Source organism: Paroedura picta, chromosome 11 (genome assembly GCF_049243985.1).
Source record: "Paroedura picta isolate Pp20150507F chromosome 11, Ppicta_v3.0, whole genome shotgun sequence".
NCBI classification, from domain to species: domain Eukaryota; kingdom Metazoa; phylum Chordata; class Lepidosauria; order Squamata; family Gekkonidae; genus Paroedura; species Paroedura picta.
Window position 1 is genome coordinate 39,831,812 of NC_135379.1, and position 22,668 is coordinate 39,854,479.

A 22,668-nucleotide genomic window follows, 5' to 3' on the forward strand; every position below is an offset into this window, starting at 1 on the left:
CTGAACACTCCTGCAGGGCCCATAGCTCTAACGGGAACTCATTCCACTAGGTAGGGGCCAGGACGGAAAAGGCCCTGGACCTAGTTGAAGCCAGGTGAGCCTCTTTGGGGCCAGGAGTTGGAACCTACAGAGTACAAGGCCCTGCGGGGGCCATAGGGCAACAGGTGGTCTCACAGATATGTGGGTCCCAGACTGCGTAAGGTCTTGAAGGTCAGTACCAAAACCTTGAACCTGATCTGGACCACAACTGGCAACCAATGAAGCTGCCTCAGCACAGGCTTGATGTGGCCCCTCCAGGGTGTTCCTGTGAGGACCCTTGTTGTTGTTAGGTGCAAAGTCATGTCCGACCCATTGCGACCCCATGGACAATGATCCTCGCAGCTGCGTATTGCACCAGCTGCAATTTTCAGGTCAGGGACAAGGACAGGCCAGTATAGAGTGAGTTACAGAAATAAATCCTGGAGGTGACGGTCACATGGATCACCATGGCCAGATGCTTGGAGGACAGATAGGCCACTAATAGCCTCCCCTGGCAGAGATGGAAAAATGCCTGGCCAGCTACTTTTTTGACTTGTGCCTCCATGGCATCCAAGGTCACTCCCAAGTTCCTGGCCTGAGGCATGGTGACCAGTTGTCTCACAGCCAGGGTGGGCAAGTGCACTTCCTGGACTGCCCCCCTCTTACCCAGCCACAGGACCTCCGTCTTGGTGGGGTTGAGTTTCAGGCAACTCTGCTCAAGCCATCCAACTATAAATAGGCTTGATCCAATTTATAAGAATTTATGTACTTTCTGTACTGAATGAATACAATTAAGAAAATATTTGATGTGGGGTTAGCTGAATTATGAATATACTAGTATCAAAGCCCATTTTAAAAATGGGCTTTGAAGGGGCGGCAGGCAGGAGGGCGTGAGAGGGTGGTTGCAGCTCCCTTTGGCCCTCAAAGCGGGCTAATGGAAGTGGAAAGGCCCCCCTGCCGGTGGTAACAGGGCTTTGCGGCCCACAGGGAGGCTGCAAACACCCCCTTCCCGGCTCCATCCCAGCAAGAGCATACCTGCGGGCTGCAAAGCCCAGTTGCTGCCTCTCTTCTCGTGGGTGACAATGGAGGCCGCAGCCACAAGGCTTCTAGTAGGCAAGGAGGGAGGGAGGGAGCTGGAGGGGGAGGGCCAATCAGAGTGGACCTGGACGGACAGGGCCCCAGACAGTCTCCTCCCAGGAGGCTGTTTCCCAAATATATAAGGGAGCGAAATAGTGTTAAGGATATCCTACAATTGTATATCAATGTAATTCAGTTGGGGGTCGATTCCCATAAATATCCATGCTTGTTCTTTCTTTCTGAGAAAGAATGAGAAACTAGAAAATTGAGGTATCTAATACAATTCCATCCCTGAAGGTAGGCAAAATGTTTTTGGCTAATAACTGAGTCTTAACATATGGATATTTGAGTAGGACTTTGACTAAAATTGGTTTTGGCTCACTGACATGCCATGTATGTTCGTCTTCATCATCCAGAATTGATGGGGCAATTTTTGGCCAGTCTCTCCTCACGCTGCAGACTTCCCCATTTGCTCATGCAATATTTGGGAATTTCCTCTTTCACAGAAGCAGCACTGGGGGGAGGGGGATTTCTTAGACAGTGGGAAGAAGAAACATGAGAAAATCTCACTCCATGGATATAAAATTCTTCCATTCTCAAAAATCCAGCACTGGATTCAACCACATGCAGTGTTGTTGTCAGTGGGTATTTGATATGTTTATTTTTATGGCTGATATCTTATATGGCATGTTTATTCATTGACACATCTACTGGCAATTTAATTTCCATTCTGTCTTTACGTTGCCTGTCAATTACCCAACTCTGTCCTTAGGGGATGTGGTTTTAACCACTCCCTCAACTAGGTTTTCTGAGTAATTGTTGGCTGTTCAACAAGTTTAAACCTCTGTAACTAGATGTAGAACTTTTCTCAGCTGAGGCTCCAGTAATGTGGAATGTTCTCCCCTAAGATGTTCGTAAAGCTTACTTTCCAAAACCACAGACAATGTGCATTTTTCAGAGAACTTTCTGAGGCAAATTTTCTTCTGGATGGGTTATGGAAAAGGGTGACGTCATTTAGTCTGTATATGTTTTTATCAAGAATATTTAAAAGACCATACATTTTAAATTCTTTGGTTGTTAGTTACCTAAAACAAAGGAGAGAGTGGATATAGATCTTTTCATATATAAGATAAATTACAGAAACTTGTTAGACCGTGTTTTCAATAACAAATTGCTGTAGGCAAGAAAATCCTTCCTTGCTTTCTTTGTATTTGCTTGTACATTTAGCCACATTCATAAAAACGCTGTGAAATAGGTTATTTATTTACTTAATTTAGAGAGCCAGCTTGGTGTAGTGGTTAGGAGTGCGGACTTCTAATCTGGCGAACTGGGTTTGATTCCACGCTCCCCCACATGCAGCCAGCTGGGTGACCTTGGGCTCGCCACAGCACTGATAAAACTGTTCTGACCAAGCAATAATATCAGGGCTCTCTCAGCCTCACCCACCCCACAGGGTGTCTGTTGTGAGGAGAGGAAAGGGAAGGCAATTGTCAGCCACTCGGAGACTCCTCCTGGTAGAGAAAAGCAGCATATAAGAACCAACTCTTCTTCTTGTTGTAATGGTTAGGAGTGCAGACTTCTAATCTGGTGAGCTGGGTTGTTTCTGCACTCCCCCACATGCAGCCAGCTGGGTGACCTTGGGCTCTCCACAGCACTGATAAAGTTGTTCTGACCAAGCAGTAATATCAAGGCTCTCTCAGCCTCACCTCCCTCACAGGGGGTCTGTTGTGGTGAGAGGAAAGGGAAGGTGACTCTAAGCAATTTCGAGACTCCTTTGGGTAGAGAAAAGTGGCATATAAGAACCAACTCTTCTTCTTCTTCTAATTGGTCAACTTCCTATTAGAGATTGATAGGTTCGAGGGGAACCAAGTGAGCATCACGGTCTGGATCTCTTGAGCCTTAGCCTAACACACTAACTATTCCAAAACATCACAGTCCCTATGCAAATGCAAAATAGTGCACATAGGTAGCACCATCAGCACCAACCTAACCTGAAGAAACCTCTTAGAACTCAGCTTAGAAATGTCCAGCCAATTCAGAATTGCAAAGAGAACTTAACCTGTACGTATTATCGATGAGCATCGGTTGTATGCATGTTTTAGAAATGGAGAAAGAAAATTATTATGGGCATTATGCAGTCATTGCTATTTATATGCAAATATTTATTTTTTTTAATGTAAAGATATAGAAGCTGGAGTCCAAATTGCTCCAAGACAGACAGAGATTTGTTTTGTTCTTTTTGTTCATTAGCGACTTGTTGACATGTGCGCGATATTGTTCTCTTGGGTGATCACCCTACTTTTGTCGCCTGTTTCTTTTTTATTTTCAATAAATGAGGCTGCCCATTGCCTCTTAAGTGCCTGCAAAATTCCGAATGCTGCATTAATGTACTAATAATGAACTCCAGGGAAGGAGAAAATGAAAACTATTTTTCAAAGAGTTTATCTCACTGGGGGAATACCGCAGCAGCAATAATACACGAAGAAAGCACCAAGGAATTTGGCAAAGCACCAAGGAATATGTTTTATATTTTCATTGTCTTTTGCAGAGCTTCATTCTGTGCATAAATATCTTGGAAAATATTTAGCCGCCCAGGCCTAAGACCCCAATGCCACCGCACTGCACTGTGCTGGCATTGCTATCTGGTATCCTGCCCCTGCTCTGCATAATTAAAGAGGGGTTTGGCCATCTTTGGAAAGTCCCACCTCACCTTCAGCAATCAGGATAAGCTGAAGCTTTCTGAAGATTGCACAATCCCTCTCCAATTACAGCTGGTAATGGCAGGAGAAGGGGATGAGCAGTTGCCAGGAGTAGCTAGGCTAAGGAACAGGGTTAAAACCTTCAACCTCCCCCCCCCCACTTCAATGCTCTTGGCAGCCAATCTTGTCCCCTCCTCCTTTGCTATAACTGGAAGGAGACCCTGCTACCTTTGGGAAGCTGCACCCCATCCTGATGATTAGAGGTGGGGTAGGGGGTATTCCAAACAAACCCCAATTTCTCCTCAGAAACAATCAGAAGGGAAATGAAAGTCAGATTACCAACTTTGGGGTGATGAGTTCTCCAGGAATGAGTTCTCCAGGAATTCTCCAGGTCTCCAAACTACAGAGCCCAGTTCCCCTGAGAAAATGACCACCTCAGGAAGCCGATCTATGGCACCACATTCCTGGTGGATTCCCGCCCCTTCCCGAAATCTGTTTGCTCCATGCTCCTTCTACATATTTCTGGGGATTTTCCTAGCCAGAGGTGGCATCCCTAAGAGACAGCGAGGGGGAATGTCAAGTCAGCTGGCTAGCAAGACTTTAAGGCTGGGGGCCGTAGGGACAAGTGTTACTTCCTCCACTCTCTGCCCTTCATTTGTGCCACTTGGCTTTGAGCCAGCCCAGCTGGAAGCCCTTGTCTATATTTAATCTTATGGAAGATGGGATAGAAATTTCTTTAACAGAGAACTGCTATTGCAGCAAAGTCTCACACACAAATAACTTCAGGATTGCTGTGTGGAGAAAATGTGAAAGTTGTGTGGCCACCACAGGGATGTTAGTCCCCCGGTGCAACCTGGGGACCCCCTGGGATTATAGATCATCTCCAGAGACTAAAGAAATCAGCTGCTTTGGAGGTGGACTCCATAGCGTTATACTCCACTGAGGTTCCTTCCTGCCCCAAATCCTGCCCCTCCTAACTCCACCCCCAAAGCCTCCAAGTATTTCCCAACCCAGAACTGGCAATGTTATTTCACCATTATGTTCTTATTTGTAAAGTATGTAAATTCAAATTCTTATACTACTTCTCTAGTATTGACCTTACATTGGTAACTTGTCTCCTCGTCATTGCAAAGTTTTTGAAACTGAAATAGATAGCTGGCAAGTAACTTCTGAGTAGGAATTACTTCTTATTGTCCTCACCCTTTTTTCCCCTTCAAAAACAGAGATCCCTGAAGACCCACTCATTGCAGAAGAGTATTACAATGATGGGTTTGAATCATGTTCAGAAACCAGTGAGGAAGAGGAGGAGGAAGAGGAAGAAGAACTGACAGAAGAGGAGGAGAGTGAGATGTCACAAACTATTTGTAGAACCAATTGTCAGGTATACAGACACCCTTCTGAGAACTGCTGAACATCACTGGCAGTTTTTATAGTTGAGAACAGCAAACAAACCGAATGGAAAGGAGCACTGGATTCTTTGAAACCCCTATTATCTGTATGCAGTACTGAAATCTTTGAAATATTTCTTACAAATGTTTTAAAAGTTACTTTAGAGTTACGATTACCCAGAAATGTTTGGCCATGACCTTGGATGGCCCAGGCTAGCCCAATTTCATAAAATCTTGAAAGCTCAGGAGGCTCAGCCCTGGTTAGGACTGGGTTGGGAGACCACCAAAGAAGTAGGGTTAGGTGCTTTGGACGCTGAAGCCCCCAACCCTAGTACAGAGTCTCTAGTCAAAGGCAGGCAATGGCCAACCACCTCTGAATGTCTCTTGCCTTCCAATCCTTTCGTGGTGGTGGCCTGACAGCACTTTCTAACACCACCCGAAAGAACTGAAATAAACTTTCATTTGAAAATCACATGTGCAGCACAAGTATCGTTACGCCAGGCAGATTTCCATGCTATGTGCTGTGCGTTGCTTCATCACAGGACTGCTATTATAAGCTTTTTGGAGACATAATACTAATATTAATCAGACTTCATAATCTCCACATTTATTTCTACTATTGTTTTCATGTGCTAAGTCTATAACAGTCAGCCTTTCTCAATTTTTTTTACCATTGAGAAACCTCTGAAACCTTCTTCACACCAAGAAACCCCAGAAGTGGCATGATCATGCAGAATATGCTTGAGAAGCATAGCTGTGGACCTTCCCACCCACAGTACCTCCCATTCCCACTTCCTCCAGGCCATCATTGGCCATTTTGGGAAGGAGGGGTATGTCAACATGACCATATGTGGTCATATCACCTGATAAATGTTCAACAAATTTAAAACACATATAAAAAAATAATCAACTCATTCAGGAGACCCTTCCAGGACCATCAAGAAACCCCAGGGTTATGCATGGTGTGGAAACAGCGGTCAAGATATTATCCCTCTTACAGTACTAGAATCCATGGTCATCCACTGAATCTGAAGGCTGAAAGTTGAGGACAGACAGTACTTCTTAACACAGTACCTTGTTTAATTATGGAACGCTGTCACAGTATGTGGTAATGGTCATCAACGTGGAAGACTTTAAAAGGGGAGTGGGCAAATCCATGGAGCTATCAGTGGCTACTTGTCATGATGACTATCTACCCCCTCCAGTGCCTGAGGCAGTGGGTCTCTTTGTGTTGCTGGGGAGCATGGGTAGGGGAAGATGCTGTTGCAGTTGTCCTGCTCATGGGCTTCCTAGCAGCAGTTGGTTGGGAACAATGAGAACACTGTGCTAGACTAAAAGGACGTTTGGTCCTGTCCAGTATGGCTCTCTTCTTCCTTGGGAGTGTTGCCTGTTTCGACATTTAATAGCTACACTGGGATGATGTGCTGTGACCAATGTGTGTGTTTCACCATGAAATTCTTAATGCAGAATAGCTATAGCATAATATAAATGTGCTTGAAACTGATAAGGGACATCAAACTATTAGCTTTGGGTTGCTGATCTGGAGTGTATAATGAGCTCCAGTTTTTACAGAACCACTAAAGGCCAATCATTGCAATATATATAATCTTTCCCAAGGCTAACTTAATAAGTCCATAGCTCAGCTAAAACTTGAACCCTAATCCGTACGCAACTTGCTATTCTGGTTATCAGACTTAATCAAACAAAAGCAGAATAGGATTTGCTTCAGAAATTTTAGACTGCTAAGACTGCATGAACCTCTTGAAAACTTCTTGAAAACTCCCTGTTGTAGACTGGAAATGGATCCCTTCATTTCAACAGTCTTTCTCATGTCCTCACCTCTCCAGCACACCCAGTCTTAACTTCCCCCTTTTACTTTTTTCCAGCATGTAAAGGAGTTCTCAGTGGAGGTCAATCAATAGTTTCTGCTTAATCTGACTCGCATTCAGTGCATTAGGAGGCACCTGCCGTAAACAGATCTTAAAAATGAAGGGAAAACTCAGCATTGGCAGTTAGGTTCGGGCAGAGTGACATACTGCCATGTCTGTGGTTTACATTTCTGTGACAAGAAAAATTAGGGCTGCAGGGAATGGAAGGTGTTTTATTGACAGCTCTGTCAGAATGTTATTCTACTCTTTCCCCCCATTCTGCTTTCTCCTCTGTACGCACACATACGTTTTGTTGTCATTAATGGATGAGGCAGCTATAACAGTGTGCGGGGAGAATACTTCGGTATAGGCATGTTTAGCGCCACATCAATAAAACAAGACAGTCTCATCTCTTTTCCCTCACATAGTTAGCCAAATTGAAGGTCTCTTGGATTGATTGGGGAAATTCACGTTGTAATTGGAGTCTTAGCGAAAGGGGGTAGCTTTGGGATCTTCATAACATTTATTGGGATGTTCCCTTAAGAACTTCTAAATCAGTCTGGTATAAACTGAAAATGTTCTTTATTAGAGACAATTTAAGAGGGACAAACCAGTAGTACAAAAACATGTAAAATTGTCTACGGAAAACAAGGGATGAAAGTGAATTTGGGGGAAAAGGTAATAAATACTGTCACATCATCATCATCATCATCATCATTATTATTATTATTATTATTATTATTATTATTATTGCTTCTACGGTGCCGCTCTTAGCACTGCTAGCTTGCAGCAGCTTACAACATAAATAAAGCAGTAAAATCAACAGCAATACAAATCCCCTCGCACCCCAACCCTCCCTCCCAAACCCTCCCCCTCCTTACCAGTCTGCCAGAATTCTGCCATGTGTGAGAATGATCTTAGAGTTCAGCAGTGAAATTTAGCAGGCAGGCCCACACGCAACTGTGGATATACGGCGAGTCCAAGAACATGCATAGATGATTGGGTACTGGGTGCTCTATTTGTATAAGAACAATGTTATCTTGGGTTATACTGATATGCTAACCCCTAAAATGATATTTATGAGCCTCTTGTGGCGCAGAGTGGTAAGGCAGCCGTCTGAAAGCTTTGCCCATAAGGCTGGGAGTTCAATCCCAGCAGCCGGCTCAAGGTTGACTCAGCCTTCCATCCTTCCGAGGTCGGTAAAATGAGTACCCAGCTTGCTGGGGGGTAAACGGTCATGACTGGGGAAGGCACTGGCAAACCACCCCGTATTGAGTCTGCCATGAAAACGCTAGAGGGCGTCACCCCAAGGGTCAGACATGACTCGGTGCTTGCACAGGGGGATACCTTTAAAATGATATTTATCTGTTTATTTGATTTATATCCCGCCACTTTCCATAGACCCATATGGGTGGATCAACAGCTTCTGTCCCCACTAAGGGGTTGATGTTTCATTTTCCTCATTGCTTCAACTTGTGGCTCATCTGTTGATTCAGATTCACGATGTGCATTTTGGCTCTTAGAAAATGTCAAACACAGATTTCTCCTTGAACTGAATGGGCATTAAGGCCAATTTCAATAGTAGCAGGTGGAACAAGAGATGGGGGTTAACAGCAGAAAAATACCAGTTAAGAGAATACCCCTTTAATTACACATGGGAGACAGAAAGTGCTGACCATCTTGTAACTGGACTGCAGGAATGCAGTGGGTTATGTGACTGAAGAAGTCACTAAATGTAGCCAGCAGACCCTCCCTTCACATATACACAGTACCATAAATCTCAAAATGGTGTCAATCGCTCCAACATGGTATTAGGCACATAGCCAGTAGGTGGTGGTAATCTTTTTGTTCTGGCCCTGATTGGTCGCTGAGAACAGCCAACTTGTTCTGAAGCTTGATAGGAGTAAGAGGATAACATTGGAAGGCCAAAAAGAGCAAGGGCCAGTGAATTGCTTGCCTGTTCTCTAATCTAAAGATACAGTCCATTGAGATCCTCTGTATAACACTTGTTTCAATAAATAGACATTATGCAAGAGGAACGATTAACTTTTATACAGAATTCTTCAGAATACCCCTCTGTGTATGAATCATATATATTTAGGAATCACAAGGCAGAGCCATCTGTCCAATTTATCCAACTTTTTAGTTTTAATTTAAGTATGCAAATATGCTCTTTCTAAAAATAAAATGGATCCTGAGTTGGTGAAAACAAACACAAGGCTCTTTTTTTCCCCATGACATATAGCTCCCCCCCCAAAAAAAAATCCATTCCATACAGCAAGCCTGAAATAGCTTCAGTTTCATTAGCTGATCCCATTTCCCTTCAGCTCAGCATGATTTTAGATATTTTGGGATTAATTGATATTAAAGATGCAGACGTTGCAAGTCATGTTAAACATCAAAACAGATGGGGCACAATCCAGCTAAATGTAAGCGCTTTGAAGTCCTGTTGACAGCAATAAAAAACTTGAGCAAAGGTTTCAATCTCTCTGATATCAGTGCAGAAAGTCTTTTCAAGTAGATTGGAACATCCCCATTTATCCACTTCTGGTGATCCTTTGTTGTTGCTGTACCAAGTCACAGCTGTTTTATGCTGACCCTGTAGGGCAGGGGTAGTCAAACTGCGGCCCTCCAGATGTCCGTGGACTACAATTCCCAGGAGCCCCTGCCAGCAAATGCTGGCAGGGGCTCCTGGGAATTGTAGTCCACGGACATCTGGAGGGCCGCAGTTTGACTACCCCTGCTGTAGGGTTTTCACAGCAAGAGATGTTCAGAGGTAGTTTGCCTCTGCAAAGCAACCCTAGACATGGTGGTCTTCAATCCAATTATTAGCCAGGGCTGAATTTGCTTCACTTCCACAATCTGACAAAATTGGGCTTGCCTGGCCTATGTAAGGCCCATTCTGCATACATTAGATAATGCACTTTCAATGCATTTTATAATCAGATTTTCCTGTTCTGTACAGGAAAATCTGGCTGCAAAAGCACACTGAAAGTATGTGTGGAATGGGCCCAGGTTAGGGTAAAGTATTATGCACATTTGTTTGTATTTGATTTGGTTAAGTATTTGTTGTTTGATTCAGTTATTTATGATTTCCAATCCATGTTTTCTCTTTGCAATCAAAGTCAGATTTCATTTGTTTCCAATGAACAGAATAGAAGGCATTTAAACTTTAAAGGAAATTTGGCCCTTTTAAAATTTCAGTGCTGTTTGCAAGCCATGGCAATGCAAGTAAATCCTGAATACGTTTAAAGGACTCGGGAGTCCCTTTAAATGCCTTCTCCAAGCTTGAGAATTTATTCTGAAGCCATTTAAAGGGACTGATAGTTCTTTACAACCACGCTGAGGCTATATGGTGATCCTAAAAATCCTGAAAATTTTTGGAATATTTGGGGCTGGTAATTTTGGATATCCAAAAAATAGCAAAAAAAACCCAACAACAATCCAACTGAATTAACACCCTACATTAAGGTATTTTTCAGGTATTTTTTTCAACTTGAATTAGTCTAATGCACAAGGATACCAAGAAATATTGTGTTGAAGGATTATCTCCGACCTGCAGGTTAACAACAGAGATGGCTATTACCCAATCTGTGAACTTGCTTAGTGTTCCTGTCAAGAAACAGACATCTAAACCAAAGAGGTCATTGACTCTTGTATTGTTATGTATTTTAAGCAACCGTGTCTGCTGTTTGAACCTGTATTTATTTATTTATTTATTTTTGTTTAGCTACTAAATTTTAACAAAGCGCGCTGTTTGTAGGGTCAAAGTCTATTGAAATAGGTGATTAAAATCTTTTTCTTCTGCTTACAGGACAATGATATTGAAGCAATGGTCAGGTATATGGAGAGCATCCTAAATACCAGCTCTTTAGGTGAGAGGTTGTGTTATTTCCCACTTAGTTCTGAATGTATTTTACTTTCTATCCATCCCTTGCTGTTTACAGAAAGGGGCAGTAGCAGAGCATTGGTTTTTTAAGCTGGAAGTGTGAGGTAAAATCCATCATATGTTAAAGGATTTCAGTCAGCAGGTGTCAGGAAGGAGCCCCTGTCTGAGAGTATGGAGGGATAAAGGTAAAGGTAAAGGTATCCCCTGTGCAAGCACCGGGTCATGTCTGGCCCTTGGGGTGATGCCCTCTAGCGTTTTCATGGCAGACTCAATACGGGGTGGTTTGCCAGTGCCTTCCCCAGTCATTACCGTTTACCCCCCAGCAAGTTGGGTACTCATTTTACCAACCTCAGAAGGATGGAAGGCTGAGTCAACCTTGAGCCGGCTGCTGGGATCAAACTCCCAACCTCATGGGCAGACAGCTTCAGACAGCATGTTGCTGCCTTACCACTCTGCACCACAAGAGGCTCTTGGAGGGATGCTACCAGTCAAAAGAGAAGGGCGAATTAGACGGATCTGTGGTTTAACTTGGTAGAATAAATAAATAAACAAACAAACAAACAAACAAACAAACAAATAAATAAATAGAAGGAAGTTTCATGTATTCATATCTTGTTTATAAAGTGGACCAGAGGCTTAACTTGGGAGAGGGCAGCTTCATGAGTAAGGCTGGACACAAACCAGCTGACAAAGTTTGTCATGAGTTGGACCTGTTTGGGTTTCATGAACAGAGGAACCACACCATTTAAACCAAACAGCTGAGCAGTAGGGAGCTCCCAGACGCTCAGCTGTTTGTTGTAAACCATCATGAACCACCACAAATTGCACAAAAATTCATGATAGCTCACTGTGGTTCTTCAGTTCATTTAATAGTTTATAATTTGTTAATGTATTGCAGCTTGGAAATGACATCAGCTGCTTGAAGCAATTAACATTGCAGTCTAGGTTTATCAAAATGTCATCATTCTCAGCCATTCAAAAATACTGCATATATAGGAACAGGAATAAAAGCAGAGGTCAGGCTCCATGAAAGATTTATTTTAAAATTTAGTCTATTTCCTTGAATTTCCTTCTATAATTTGTAGAGATGTGAGGAACTGTGATGAAGAAGGTGGTGGCTTGTGGATAAAACCTCCTGACAAAACATTAATGCTCTGCAGATGAGCATAGCAAGAAAATTGTCTCTACATCATAAGGAGCTATGTAAAGCTCTGCCCATGAGGCTGTGAGTTCAATCCCAGCAGGCGGCTCAAGGTTGACTCAGCCTTCCATCCTTCCGAGATCGATAAAATGAGTACCCAGCTTGCTGCTGGGGGGTAAACGGTAATGACTGGGGAAGGCACTGGCAAACTGGAGAGCCAGTTTGGTGTAGTGGTTAGGAGTGCGGACTTCTAATCTGGCATGCCAGGTTCGATTCTGCACTCCCCCACATGCAGCCAGCTGGGTGACCTTGGGCTCGCCACGGCACTGATAAAACTGTTCTGACCGGGCAGTGATATCAGGGCTCTCTCAGCCTCACCCACCTCACAGGGTGTCTGTTGTGGGGAGAGGACAGGGAAGGCGACTGTAATATGTCATGAGATCCAGTGCAATAAAAGACGCAATACTGGGCGCAAAGTTGATGATGCAACTGGTCTGAATCAAAAAGTCTTCATATACTAGGAAAAGGGAAAGGAGCATGAACATCTGAGAACTCTGGATGCTTGTTCTTGTCTTGGCTTTTTGGTGCTTTCAGAATACAGCCAGAGAGGATCTGGATCTCCAAACCTATATTTTGTTTTGAACTACAAAGTTACCGTATTTGCCGGCGTATAAGACGACTGGGCGTATAAGACGACCCACCAAAATTTCCACTCAAAATACAGTATTATGGGCCACTATGGGCAGCTATGTCTATCCCAACTGAAGTGCACCCGGCATATAGGACGACCCCCCCCCCACTTGGAGGCATGTTTTTCAGGGGGGAAAAGTAGTCTTATATGCCAGCAAATACTGTACTTCAAGTACAATGGCCAATCATCTGTTTGTCTCTTGCTGGAAAAAAAACTGTGGACTCACCATAAGTCAGCTGTGACTTGACTGGACTTTCCACCATCAGTGCCCCCACTGTACTCTGTTTTGACCTCTACCCTTTTAGATTGCTAAACAAAAATGCCTGAAGTGGAATCTGCAACATTAACATTTTTAGAGACCCTGGTAGGCACTGGCTTTGTTGGTGCTTTCTTTGCAGAACTTTGCAGATCCAGGCCCTTGGGTCCTCCCTTTAGCTATGCCAAGATATGGAATTAAAAGAGATTGCTACTAGACGCCATGACCATAAGTTGCCAACTGTACATAGACCACAGAATTGATGTAGTTTATAGCCATGCTTGGACTACATATTCAAAACACAAAAAGGAATGGGCTGGTTATTTGATCTTGAATATACTGAGTCAGTGCTGAGCCCCATTAAAAACCACCGAGGTTTGTGATACTGGCTCTTTGCGCTCCAATCATAGCCCTCTTTGCATAGAATTAAGTCTTTTTGATTACCCTGGTCCTTTGCCTCCCCAAATGCAAAGGTTTTGTAGACTGATTTGTTAAAAGGTTCTGAGTCGATAAAAACAACATGCTGATAAGCATTTGGTTTTGAAATGGTACAGAGGGGCATGTTTGTGATTAAAAGGCAGCACCATTTGTTGGAACACTTCTAATCATTTTCCGAAGGCTACTTAAATTCTGCCAATGACATGACAACATAAAAAAAAACACAGGGAAATATAATGGAAGTCATTCTAGGAAAAACTTGATTAAAATGAAATTTGGCCATTTATCTCTTAGCTCATTGAGGTCATATGATTCCAGTGGATGTTAACACATCTTGCAGTGAAAAGAACAGCATTCAATTTAATTCATTTTTACTTCATTGGGGGTTAGGTAGGATACACCAGTCCCTTTTAATATACCATCTCTTTAATATACCTTTTATTATACCATATATACCATACAATTTTTATTGCTGAAGATTTAACTGTGTGTTAGACAACCCCTAATTGCTCCATTATATTTAGCTGGGCATATCCTTTTTATTTGCCTTTGGTTATGGAATATGGTTCTTCGAGCCAAGGGCAATTGAAACCAGGGCAACGACAGTCTCTCTTTGTATTTTGAGGGCGCTGCTTATAGCTCAACCAGCAATGCAGGAAGCTACAGGAAACATATGACCCTTGAAGATCAATGACATTTTAAAATATCGCTGGGCATAGCAGCCAGTTCCAGTGCATCTTTTCCACGATGCTCTGATGCAGAATACCATGTCAGTCAGACAAAAAGGAATACATGGCCATAGGTATGCCACACTGGGATAGGAATGTCACCTTTGCATGTTTAGTATGCAAAGTGTACTGTTGTTTGTACATTTGTATACTGGAATCAGACCACCTCTATAAATTGAATAATTATAGGAAATGGAGAGCCAAAGACAGCAACTTGCATAGCATCAAATTATATGGAATGGAATATAAAGGTCTAGAACAGCAAAATATCTACTAGGTGTCATTGCATTGTACTAAAGTTCTACATAGTCAGGGCCCTGATCTTCCTCTGGGCAGCCCCCCATTTGCCATACACATTGAGAAAGTGGAAGTTGTCTGTGCAATGGGAACTATGATCAGTGCTATCCAACAGTTACGACCTTCTGAGCCCTTTGACCTCTCTGGATTTAGCTTCTTGTGGCGCAGAGTGTTAAGGCAGCAGACATGCAGTCTGAAGCTCTGCCCATGAGGCTGGGAGTTCAATCCCAGCAGCCGGCTCAAGGTTGACTCAGCCTTCCTTCCTTCCAAGGTTGGTAAAATGAGTACCCAGCTTGCTGGGGGGTAAATGGTAATGACTGGGGAAGGCACTTGTAAACCACCCCGTATTGAGTCTGCCATGAAAATGCTAGAGGGTGTCAGACATGACCCGGTGCTTGCACAGGGGATACCTTTACCTTTAACTTTGCTTAGAATGATACATAAACATGTGAGAAGGAACAGATTCCAGTGCTGTCACAAATATGGGAGGGGGAGAAGTACTTTTAAAAAGTCGATAAGAAGAGCTGGTAGGCAACTGAAATAACTGGGCTTTCATTTTTCTCTTAAATGGGAATCTAGTTCCCAATAAATATGCTTATGATTACAGGCTTAATTTGTTCTCTGTTTTTTTTTTCCATGGACAACCTTTTAAATTCCTTGTACTTTGATCTATTTTGTTAAAAGCAACGATAAAAAGTGTTCCTTTATGTCACTAATTTGCTTGAATTCATGGAGAGTTTAAAAGTTCATATACAAAATGCTTATATTTAGCATAAACTAGGCATGCCGCTGTCTTCAGTTAAATAAAGAAGTTACAGCCAAAATTAGAAAGCCTTTTGATAACAGCTGGCAGTATTTATAGCTTCATCATTCTAAAAGACTTGCACCGGGGTATTTGCATGGAATGCCAGAGCAACCTCTCTGGTGGGGTGGGAATGGCTGTCTCTTTAAGTCTGAGGGCATCACATGTGGTGCCACTGGTAAAGCTCAATGAAGGTGAACCTAATCAATACCTGGATGTGAGACAGTCGCTAAGATCCCCATTTAGAAGCTCATACTAAATGAAGAACGGGGTTCCATGAATAACAGATACTTTCCCCCCAAATGCACCTGTTCCTTGTTAAGTGAGTGAGTTTTATTATAGAACAACATGGACAATGGCTGCTTATGGGGGACGTAACTGGGAGTAACCATGTTTAGTATTAGCCTGGAGCCTGGGGACCAAGTCCAACGAGGAAAGGCTGAGAGACTTGGGAATGTTCGGCCTGGCGAAGAGGAGGTTGAGAGGGGACATTTAAGTATTTGAAAGGTTGTCACTTAGAAAAGGGCAGGGAAAGGTTCCTGTTGGCAGCAGAGGTTAGGTCCTGCAGTAATGGGGTTAAACTACATGTAGAACAGTACCAGCTAGATATCAGGAAAAAGATTTTCAGTCAGTCCACCAGTGGAATCGGCTGCCTAAGAAGGCAGTTTTTAAAGAGCAGCTGGACTTATCAAGGATGCTTTATGCTGATGATTGAGCAGGGGGTTGGAATAGTCAGGGGTAGTCAAACTGCGACCCTCCAGATGTCCATGGACTACAATTCCCATGAGCCCCTGCCAGCGAATGCTGGCAGGGGGCTCATGGGAATTGTAGTCCATGGACATCTGGAGGGCCGCAGTTTGACTACCCCTGGACTAGATGGCCAACAATTCTATGATCTTCTTGTCTACCACTCTTCCTCTAAGGAGCTCAAGGTGGTGAACATGATCCCTTCTTCCTGTGTTGCCCTCACAACAGATGGGTGGGGTAGGCTGGCTTGACAGGTATTGATTGGCCTAATGTCACCCAGTAAGCTCCATAGTTGATTGGAGGCCAGCTACCCCTGTTTTTAATCCAGTGCTCACTGTCAGCCTGAAATAATGTGTCGTATCATAGTTTATAGTATCACATTGGCACAAAAGGTCAGGTGTATTTTAAACATTCATTTTTAAACATTCGTTTCCCTTAAATTTGTCATTGTAGTGGACTAGATAACTTCAAGGCAGACCTCCATGTAACTGCAATATTAAATTTGGTGCAGGGAAACTGTAAAAATGTACTTAAATGGATTTCCTGTTAGATGCATAAAGTAGTTTGTTGGATTTTTTTGTTAAAATTTCAGTACCCAGCTCATTAACATTAATGTACACAAATGTTCATTAAACATTTATTAGTAGCAAATTACAACACAAGGCATTGTGACTATAAAGAATGGCAAATTGTGACTGTGTCATGTCTTCCATAGTGCCTCCAGCTATGTAACAATTAGATGTCAAACAGCTTCTCTTGGGCCCTCTAATTTTTTGTGTAACTGTTTTCAGAAGTGATTTGGCAAGCAGATTGTGTAAGCCATCCGTCCTCCGGTCACATAATTGCTCAGCAATAGTATAATTTTACATGAATCGGTGTTGTTTTGATGGCATTAGTGGGAACTATTTCTGTCCTTCAATTTACATATACTGGAGACTGTTAAATATTTAGGACACAGTGGACATCTGTTGCTGATACTGGCAATCTTCAAGCAGAACTCTGTGGCACCCAAACAAGATAAGCAGATGCCACTCTCGTTAGGATAGTAAAACAAAGTTGGCAATTCATGCATGGGTTTTCATCAGAGAGGAGGAGGAAGAGGAAAAGGAAGAGGAAGAAGACAGTTGGTTCTTATATGCCGCTTTTCTCTACCCGAAGGAGTCTCAAAGCGGCTTACAGTTGCCTTCCCTTTCCTCTCCCCACAACAGACACCCTGGTGTAAACTGCACGGAGTTTTTATTCCAACCCCAGATTGATTCAGTTCCTGCCCTCTACACAGAATGCGATTTCCGTTTGGATTTTGCAGAAAGAAGGATTGATCCGGAGTGACCCTACCTTTATTGTACGATATCTCAGACTGCTTTTAATCCTGAATATACAGCTTGGGAAAGAAAGCTCCATAGTAGAGAACCTCTAGACCTGGTCATGTGACATGCTTGCCTTAAAGGAGAAGCCCCTAATTTCTCTCAACTTCTGTCGTTCCTGGATTTTTCCTCCCTCCTCTGCCTTTTTCGATCCTCTCCCCCTCCCCTCCAAGAAAAGAAAGAGGCTCCCTGCCTGGCTCCTCTCCCCCCCCCCCTTTCAAGAAAAGAACTACCCTAACCACGTGCAGAAGACTTTCCTGTTTCAATGGGGAGGGGGGGGGAAGAGGAAAATCCGAGTTCAAAGCGATCTGAATTCAACAGGATTGTCAATGGAATAAACAAAGTAAGTGCAGACTCTGCCCCTGTGAGGTGGGTGAGGCTGAGAGAGCCCTGATATTACTGCTCAGTCAGAATAGTTTTTTCAGTGGTGTGGCGAGCCCAAGGTCACCCACCTGGCTGTATGTGAAAAGCGGGGAATCAAACCCAGCTCACCAGATAAAGGTGTCCACACTCCTACCCACTACACCAAACTGGCTCTCACAGATCTGTGAAGATCCCCTTAACATACTAGTAGTTTAACTCAATTCATGGTGTAGTTAGAAAGATATGAGTGTCCTGCGTAGTGCGGGGGTTGGACTAGATGACCCACGAGTTCCCTTCCAACTCTATTATTCTATGATTCTATGATTCTATTCCTGTAAAAGTTTTCTGTAGGGACAAAAGTTAGAAAGGCAAGGGGCCAGGATTAAATATGCTTATCATTTATGAAGCGTGCTATTTTTGAAAGATGCTACAAAATTCTGAAATAGATTGGGGAAGAGCTGCAAGAATGAATGGATTCTGGAATTGCCACCTTCTAGTGAATGCTTGCAGATCCTTCTGCCACCTTCTGCCAGTCAACAGCTAACACCAGATAGCCACTTCACCCATTTCACTGCTGAGTTTCACACAAAAAAATGGAAACCATATTTGTGCACTGTAAAAAGTATACTATGAAGACAAATATCGTCATCCAAAAATGCATGCAACATCCAGGAATACTCAGCAGAAAAATTGGTCATGACACCTTGCAGTTTTTTGGCACCTACCAGATTTTCCTCCAGTGCAAGAACAAGGAGGAGCCACTTTTGGACACTCAAAAGGCTGTGCTGGGAATTTGGGGACTCACATGGACTAAAGCCACATAGGACAGGATAACAGCGTGGCAGAGAATCAGTTGACATTCTTCCTTACCTCTTCTGCCACTGAAAAAGTTGATAGGATTGAACCTCTTGTGTACTTCTAGTGGAGCAGCAGATAAATGATGAAATTGCCCAACACATCTAGTATTCTAGTGCAGCTGTCCCCAACTCCCAGTCTGGAGACTGGTACCAGTCCGTGGATTAGTTGGTACCGGGCCGTGGATCCTCCTAGTCCTCCTCCCCAGCTGCTGCCTCGGGGGCTGCCCTGCCACTCTGCTGCCAGCTCACCTTTGGTGCTCACCTTTGGTGCTCTCCAGCGGCCGCCATGGTTGGGGCTCCCCCTTGGCATGGCACTGCGCAGCTGCTGCTGGTAGTGCCCCCCAGTGGGCGGTGGGAAGTCAGCTACGCCGGCGGGAAAGCAAGCAGAGCAGGGGCTCAGGTGGCGGTAGCAACATCCCTCGGCAAAAGACTACCCCCCCCCGGGCCTCAGTAAAATTGTAAAGCGTTGACCGGTCCCCAGTAATAAAAAGGTTGGGGACCATTGTCCTAGTGTTTGCAGTGAAGCCACTTGGTTCAGTTTGCTTTCTACACGTTGTCTTTTCTGGAATCCCTAACTCCAGACCTTGGCGTTTCTAGCCAGTGAGATGGAGCTCTGTGGTCATGGCATACGGTATAAATTTGTATAGCCTGAAAAGTCACCTTCCTAACACTGCTGTGGTCATGGGCTTTCCACTTGAGGTATCCCAGCAGCCCTTACAGTAGAGGAAGGGTCAATGTACTGAGCACTAACAACAAACACCACTTCCATTGGATTTGGTTATTTCTCCAATTATATTTTGAAACATTTTTCCCCATTAAATATAGAGCAAAATGTTCAGGTAATTGGTAATTTGGGTGATTCCACACCCAGCTTTGTGTTCTGATGCTGCAGTATGATGACAGGAAAAAGCTGATCAAGGGATTATCCCCTCTCATGTGTTTAGAGCTATCCCAGCAACTCAGTTTATTGTGGGGGGGGGGTAGAAATTTGTATCAAGAGAAAGCTGGGTACAGTTATTTTAAACTTGCAAACTCTCCACTATCATTGCATTTCAAATAACTATTCTATTAAACAGATATCTTCTTTGAGTCCTACCTCCCCCTTAAAAAGAATGTGGATTAATATAAAAAGTGAATATAAAAAGGATATAATATAAGAAGAATTAATATAAAAGTTCACTCATAAAGTTCCTTTAAGAAGAAGAACTGGTTTTCTCTGTTTGAAGGAGCCCTAAAGCGGCTTACAAACACCTTTCACTTCCTGTCTCCTGTGATGTAAGTGGGGCTAAGAGAGCTCAGACAGAACTGCTTTGCAAGAACAGATCTAAAAGAACTGTGACTAGCCCCAGTTTAATCCACTCCCCCTCAGTTAAACAATTTCTAAATTTACTACAGGAGTATTGGTGCAGCCGAGAACAAGTTTGGCCAATAGTCTACATGAAGGCAAAGAGAAGTAAAAAACTGGTTATTTCGCCTGAATCCCCAAGAAAGCTGAGAAAGATGTTTTTAATAAGAAAATCTTAGCTTAAAGCAAGCTGAAGCATTGCAACCATAACAAATATTTTATGATGTTTCTCACAGATATATTTTCTCATTTAACAATTGAGTTACATCGAGATTTAAAAACTTGTAAGATTTGGTGGCTTTTTATTTTTAAAAACCTACAAATATCTGGTCACTTGCACATAATTAAAATAGTAAATTCTTCACCCATGATGGGGAAATTAATATTCTCCTATCAATAGGGAGGGGAAAAACCATTTTACCAGTGAATATGCATAGCTGTGTTTTCCACCGTCATGAGTAATCTGTGGGTTTTCCACAATCATGGGAGTTGAAAAAAAATTGTAGATGGGACAGAACAAGGGCATCCTTTGTTGAAGTTACACTCTTAAAATACCTGAAAGGTATGTCAAAAACTGTAGGACATTAAAGTCCCCTCAGTTTATAATTACCCATAACTCAATGATGACCTGTAGACTGTATCCATTCTCTGGGAACTTCCTTCTGAAAACTCGCCCACCCAGTGGATCACAAAATGGCGGCGGCTGGCCTGAATAAATTATTTCTAATGTCCAACATGGCCCACTGGCTTAGCATCACCTATCCTTGTAGATAAAAAGTATAGTACTAGTACTACCCCTATATTTGGGGGTGGGGTGGGAGTGTCATTTTCCTTTATTTAAAGTCTGTTGACAAACATTTGTAGGTAGGTATCATTAAGTCCTGGGGAATAAAAGCACAAAGTGCAAGACTGTCGCTAAAGAAAGGCAAGCAACTCATCACTGTTCCAATTTCTCTCCTAGGAAAACATGTCAGAATTAAGTAATTTGCACTCAGCAGCAAGATTAGAAATGCGGAACACATCCCTTTACTGACAAGTCTCTGTCAATTATATTGCCCTACTTTAATTAACCAGAATGATATTACTTTTTCACAATGGTACAGTTGTGCAAATAACTTGGTATTCCAGCCATTGAGTTCCACAAGACTCCTCACATTTGTACTAAACCGCAGAACTAAATTCCTCTCCTACGGGGAAGATGACTCTTAAGAAGGCGGAGAAAACGTTCTTGTAAGCGAAAGATGAACTTGGTGCAGGACATTTATGCTTGCACTGAGGAACATTCCCATCACTTGGCAGAGTTTTCTCAATCTTCAAAGTTCTTTATGTGTTGACTTATTTTGGTCGCTATCTCAGGGTAAGGCTTCTAATAAACAGGGACACTTAGCTTCTTAGTAGACTATTGGTGAGATTGCTGCAGATTTTTTAAAAAGTTTTAATATGTGGTAAAATATAAATGTGACCATAGAAGTTTTGCTTCACCTTGACTTGCTTACTGTTTTCAGGAACATCTGTATGTTCCTCCATTCATCAGGATTTTGTGTCCCTTCCCCACAGTTTATGTCCCTTTCTCACAAGGAGGGTTGCTGGGCCTGCAGCAGATGCCGTTGTCCTGTGCTGCTTCCTCCTCCTGCTGCTTCCACAGCAGGGTCACGATTTTGTGCCCCATATTCAACTGGCCTACATCTGCAGATAATTGTCGGATTATATTTTGGCCGTTGCAGTATACAATTTTATCCCCCAAATAAAAGAAACTGTTGCTATAAATATCTTGAAAAAAGCAAGGAAAGAGAGAGAGAGAAAATGGGGGTCATATCCCAGCGTGTTTCTCTTTATGCATAGAGATGCGAACCCTCCAGTGGGGTCTGGAGATCTCACACTTTTACCAGGGTGTGTTTATCTATGTAGCATGTGCTACATGTGCGGTACCATGTGCTACAGGCCCTGTACTTCCAGTGGCCCCACAAGGTGCCTTTCCCACCTGGATCAGGGCCATAGCCTCTCTCCTTTTCCCTCTTTGAGGACACTCAGATTGACACCCCTTTCCACTGTGGATGGCTCCTCTGCCCCCAGTCTGGCCATTCCTGATGCAATTGTATTCTGCTAAAGGTAAAGGTAAAGGTATCCCCTGTGCAAGCACCGGGTCATGTCTGACCCTTGGGGTGATGCCCTCTAGCGTTTTCTTGGCAGACTCAATACGGGGTGGTTTGCCAGTGCCTTCCCCAGTCATTTACCCCCCAGCAGGCTGGGTACTCGTTTTACCAACCTCGGAAGGATGGAAGGCTGAGTCAACCTTGAGCCGGCTGCTGGGATCGAACTCCCAGACTCATGGGCAGAGCTTTCAGACGGCTGCCTTACCACTCTGCGCCACAAAAGGTTCGGCCCCCGCAAATCCTTAAACTGGCTCTAGTGCTCTGGGCTCCCCAAATCCTTAAACCACTCCTGGCTATTACAACTGATTCCAGACAATAGCAGTCAGTTCACTTGGAGAAAATGACTGCTTTGGAGGGTGGTCTATCAGGGGTAGTCAACCTGTGGTCCTCCAGATGTTCATGGACTACAATTCCCATGAGCCCCTGCCAGCGTTTGCTGGAGGACCACAGGTTGACTACCCCTGGTCTACCTGACATTATACCTTACTGAGGTCTCCTCCCTTCCTAGGCTCCACCTCCCAAATCTCTGGGTATTTCCCAACACAAA

At 43.4% G+C, this 22,668-nt stretch overlaps 1 protein-coding gene across 3 annotated transcripts in view; it reads left to right on the forward strand.

Moving 5' to 3' along the window:
- NEK11 (NIMA related kinase 11) overlaps positions 1-22,668 on the forward strand; it is a 111,440-nt gene that overhangs the window by 77,365 nt on the left and 11,407 nt on the right. For all 3 annotated transcript variants that reach the window (XM_077303606.1, XM_077303604.1, XM_077303605.1), the window contains 2 exons: positions 5,018-5,175; positions 10,865-10,925. In XM_077303606.1, coding sequence (XP_077159721.1) covers positions 5,018-5,175; positions 10,865-10,925 — 219 coding nt within the window. The remainder of the gene's footprint in view (positions 1-5,017; positions 5,176-10,864; positions 10,926-22,668) is intronic.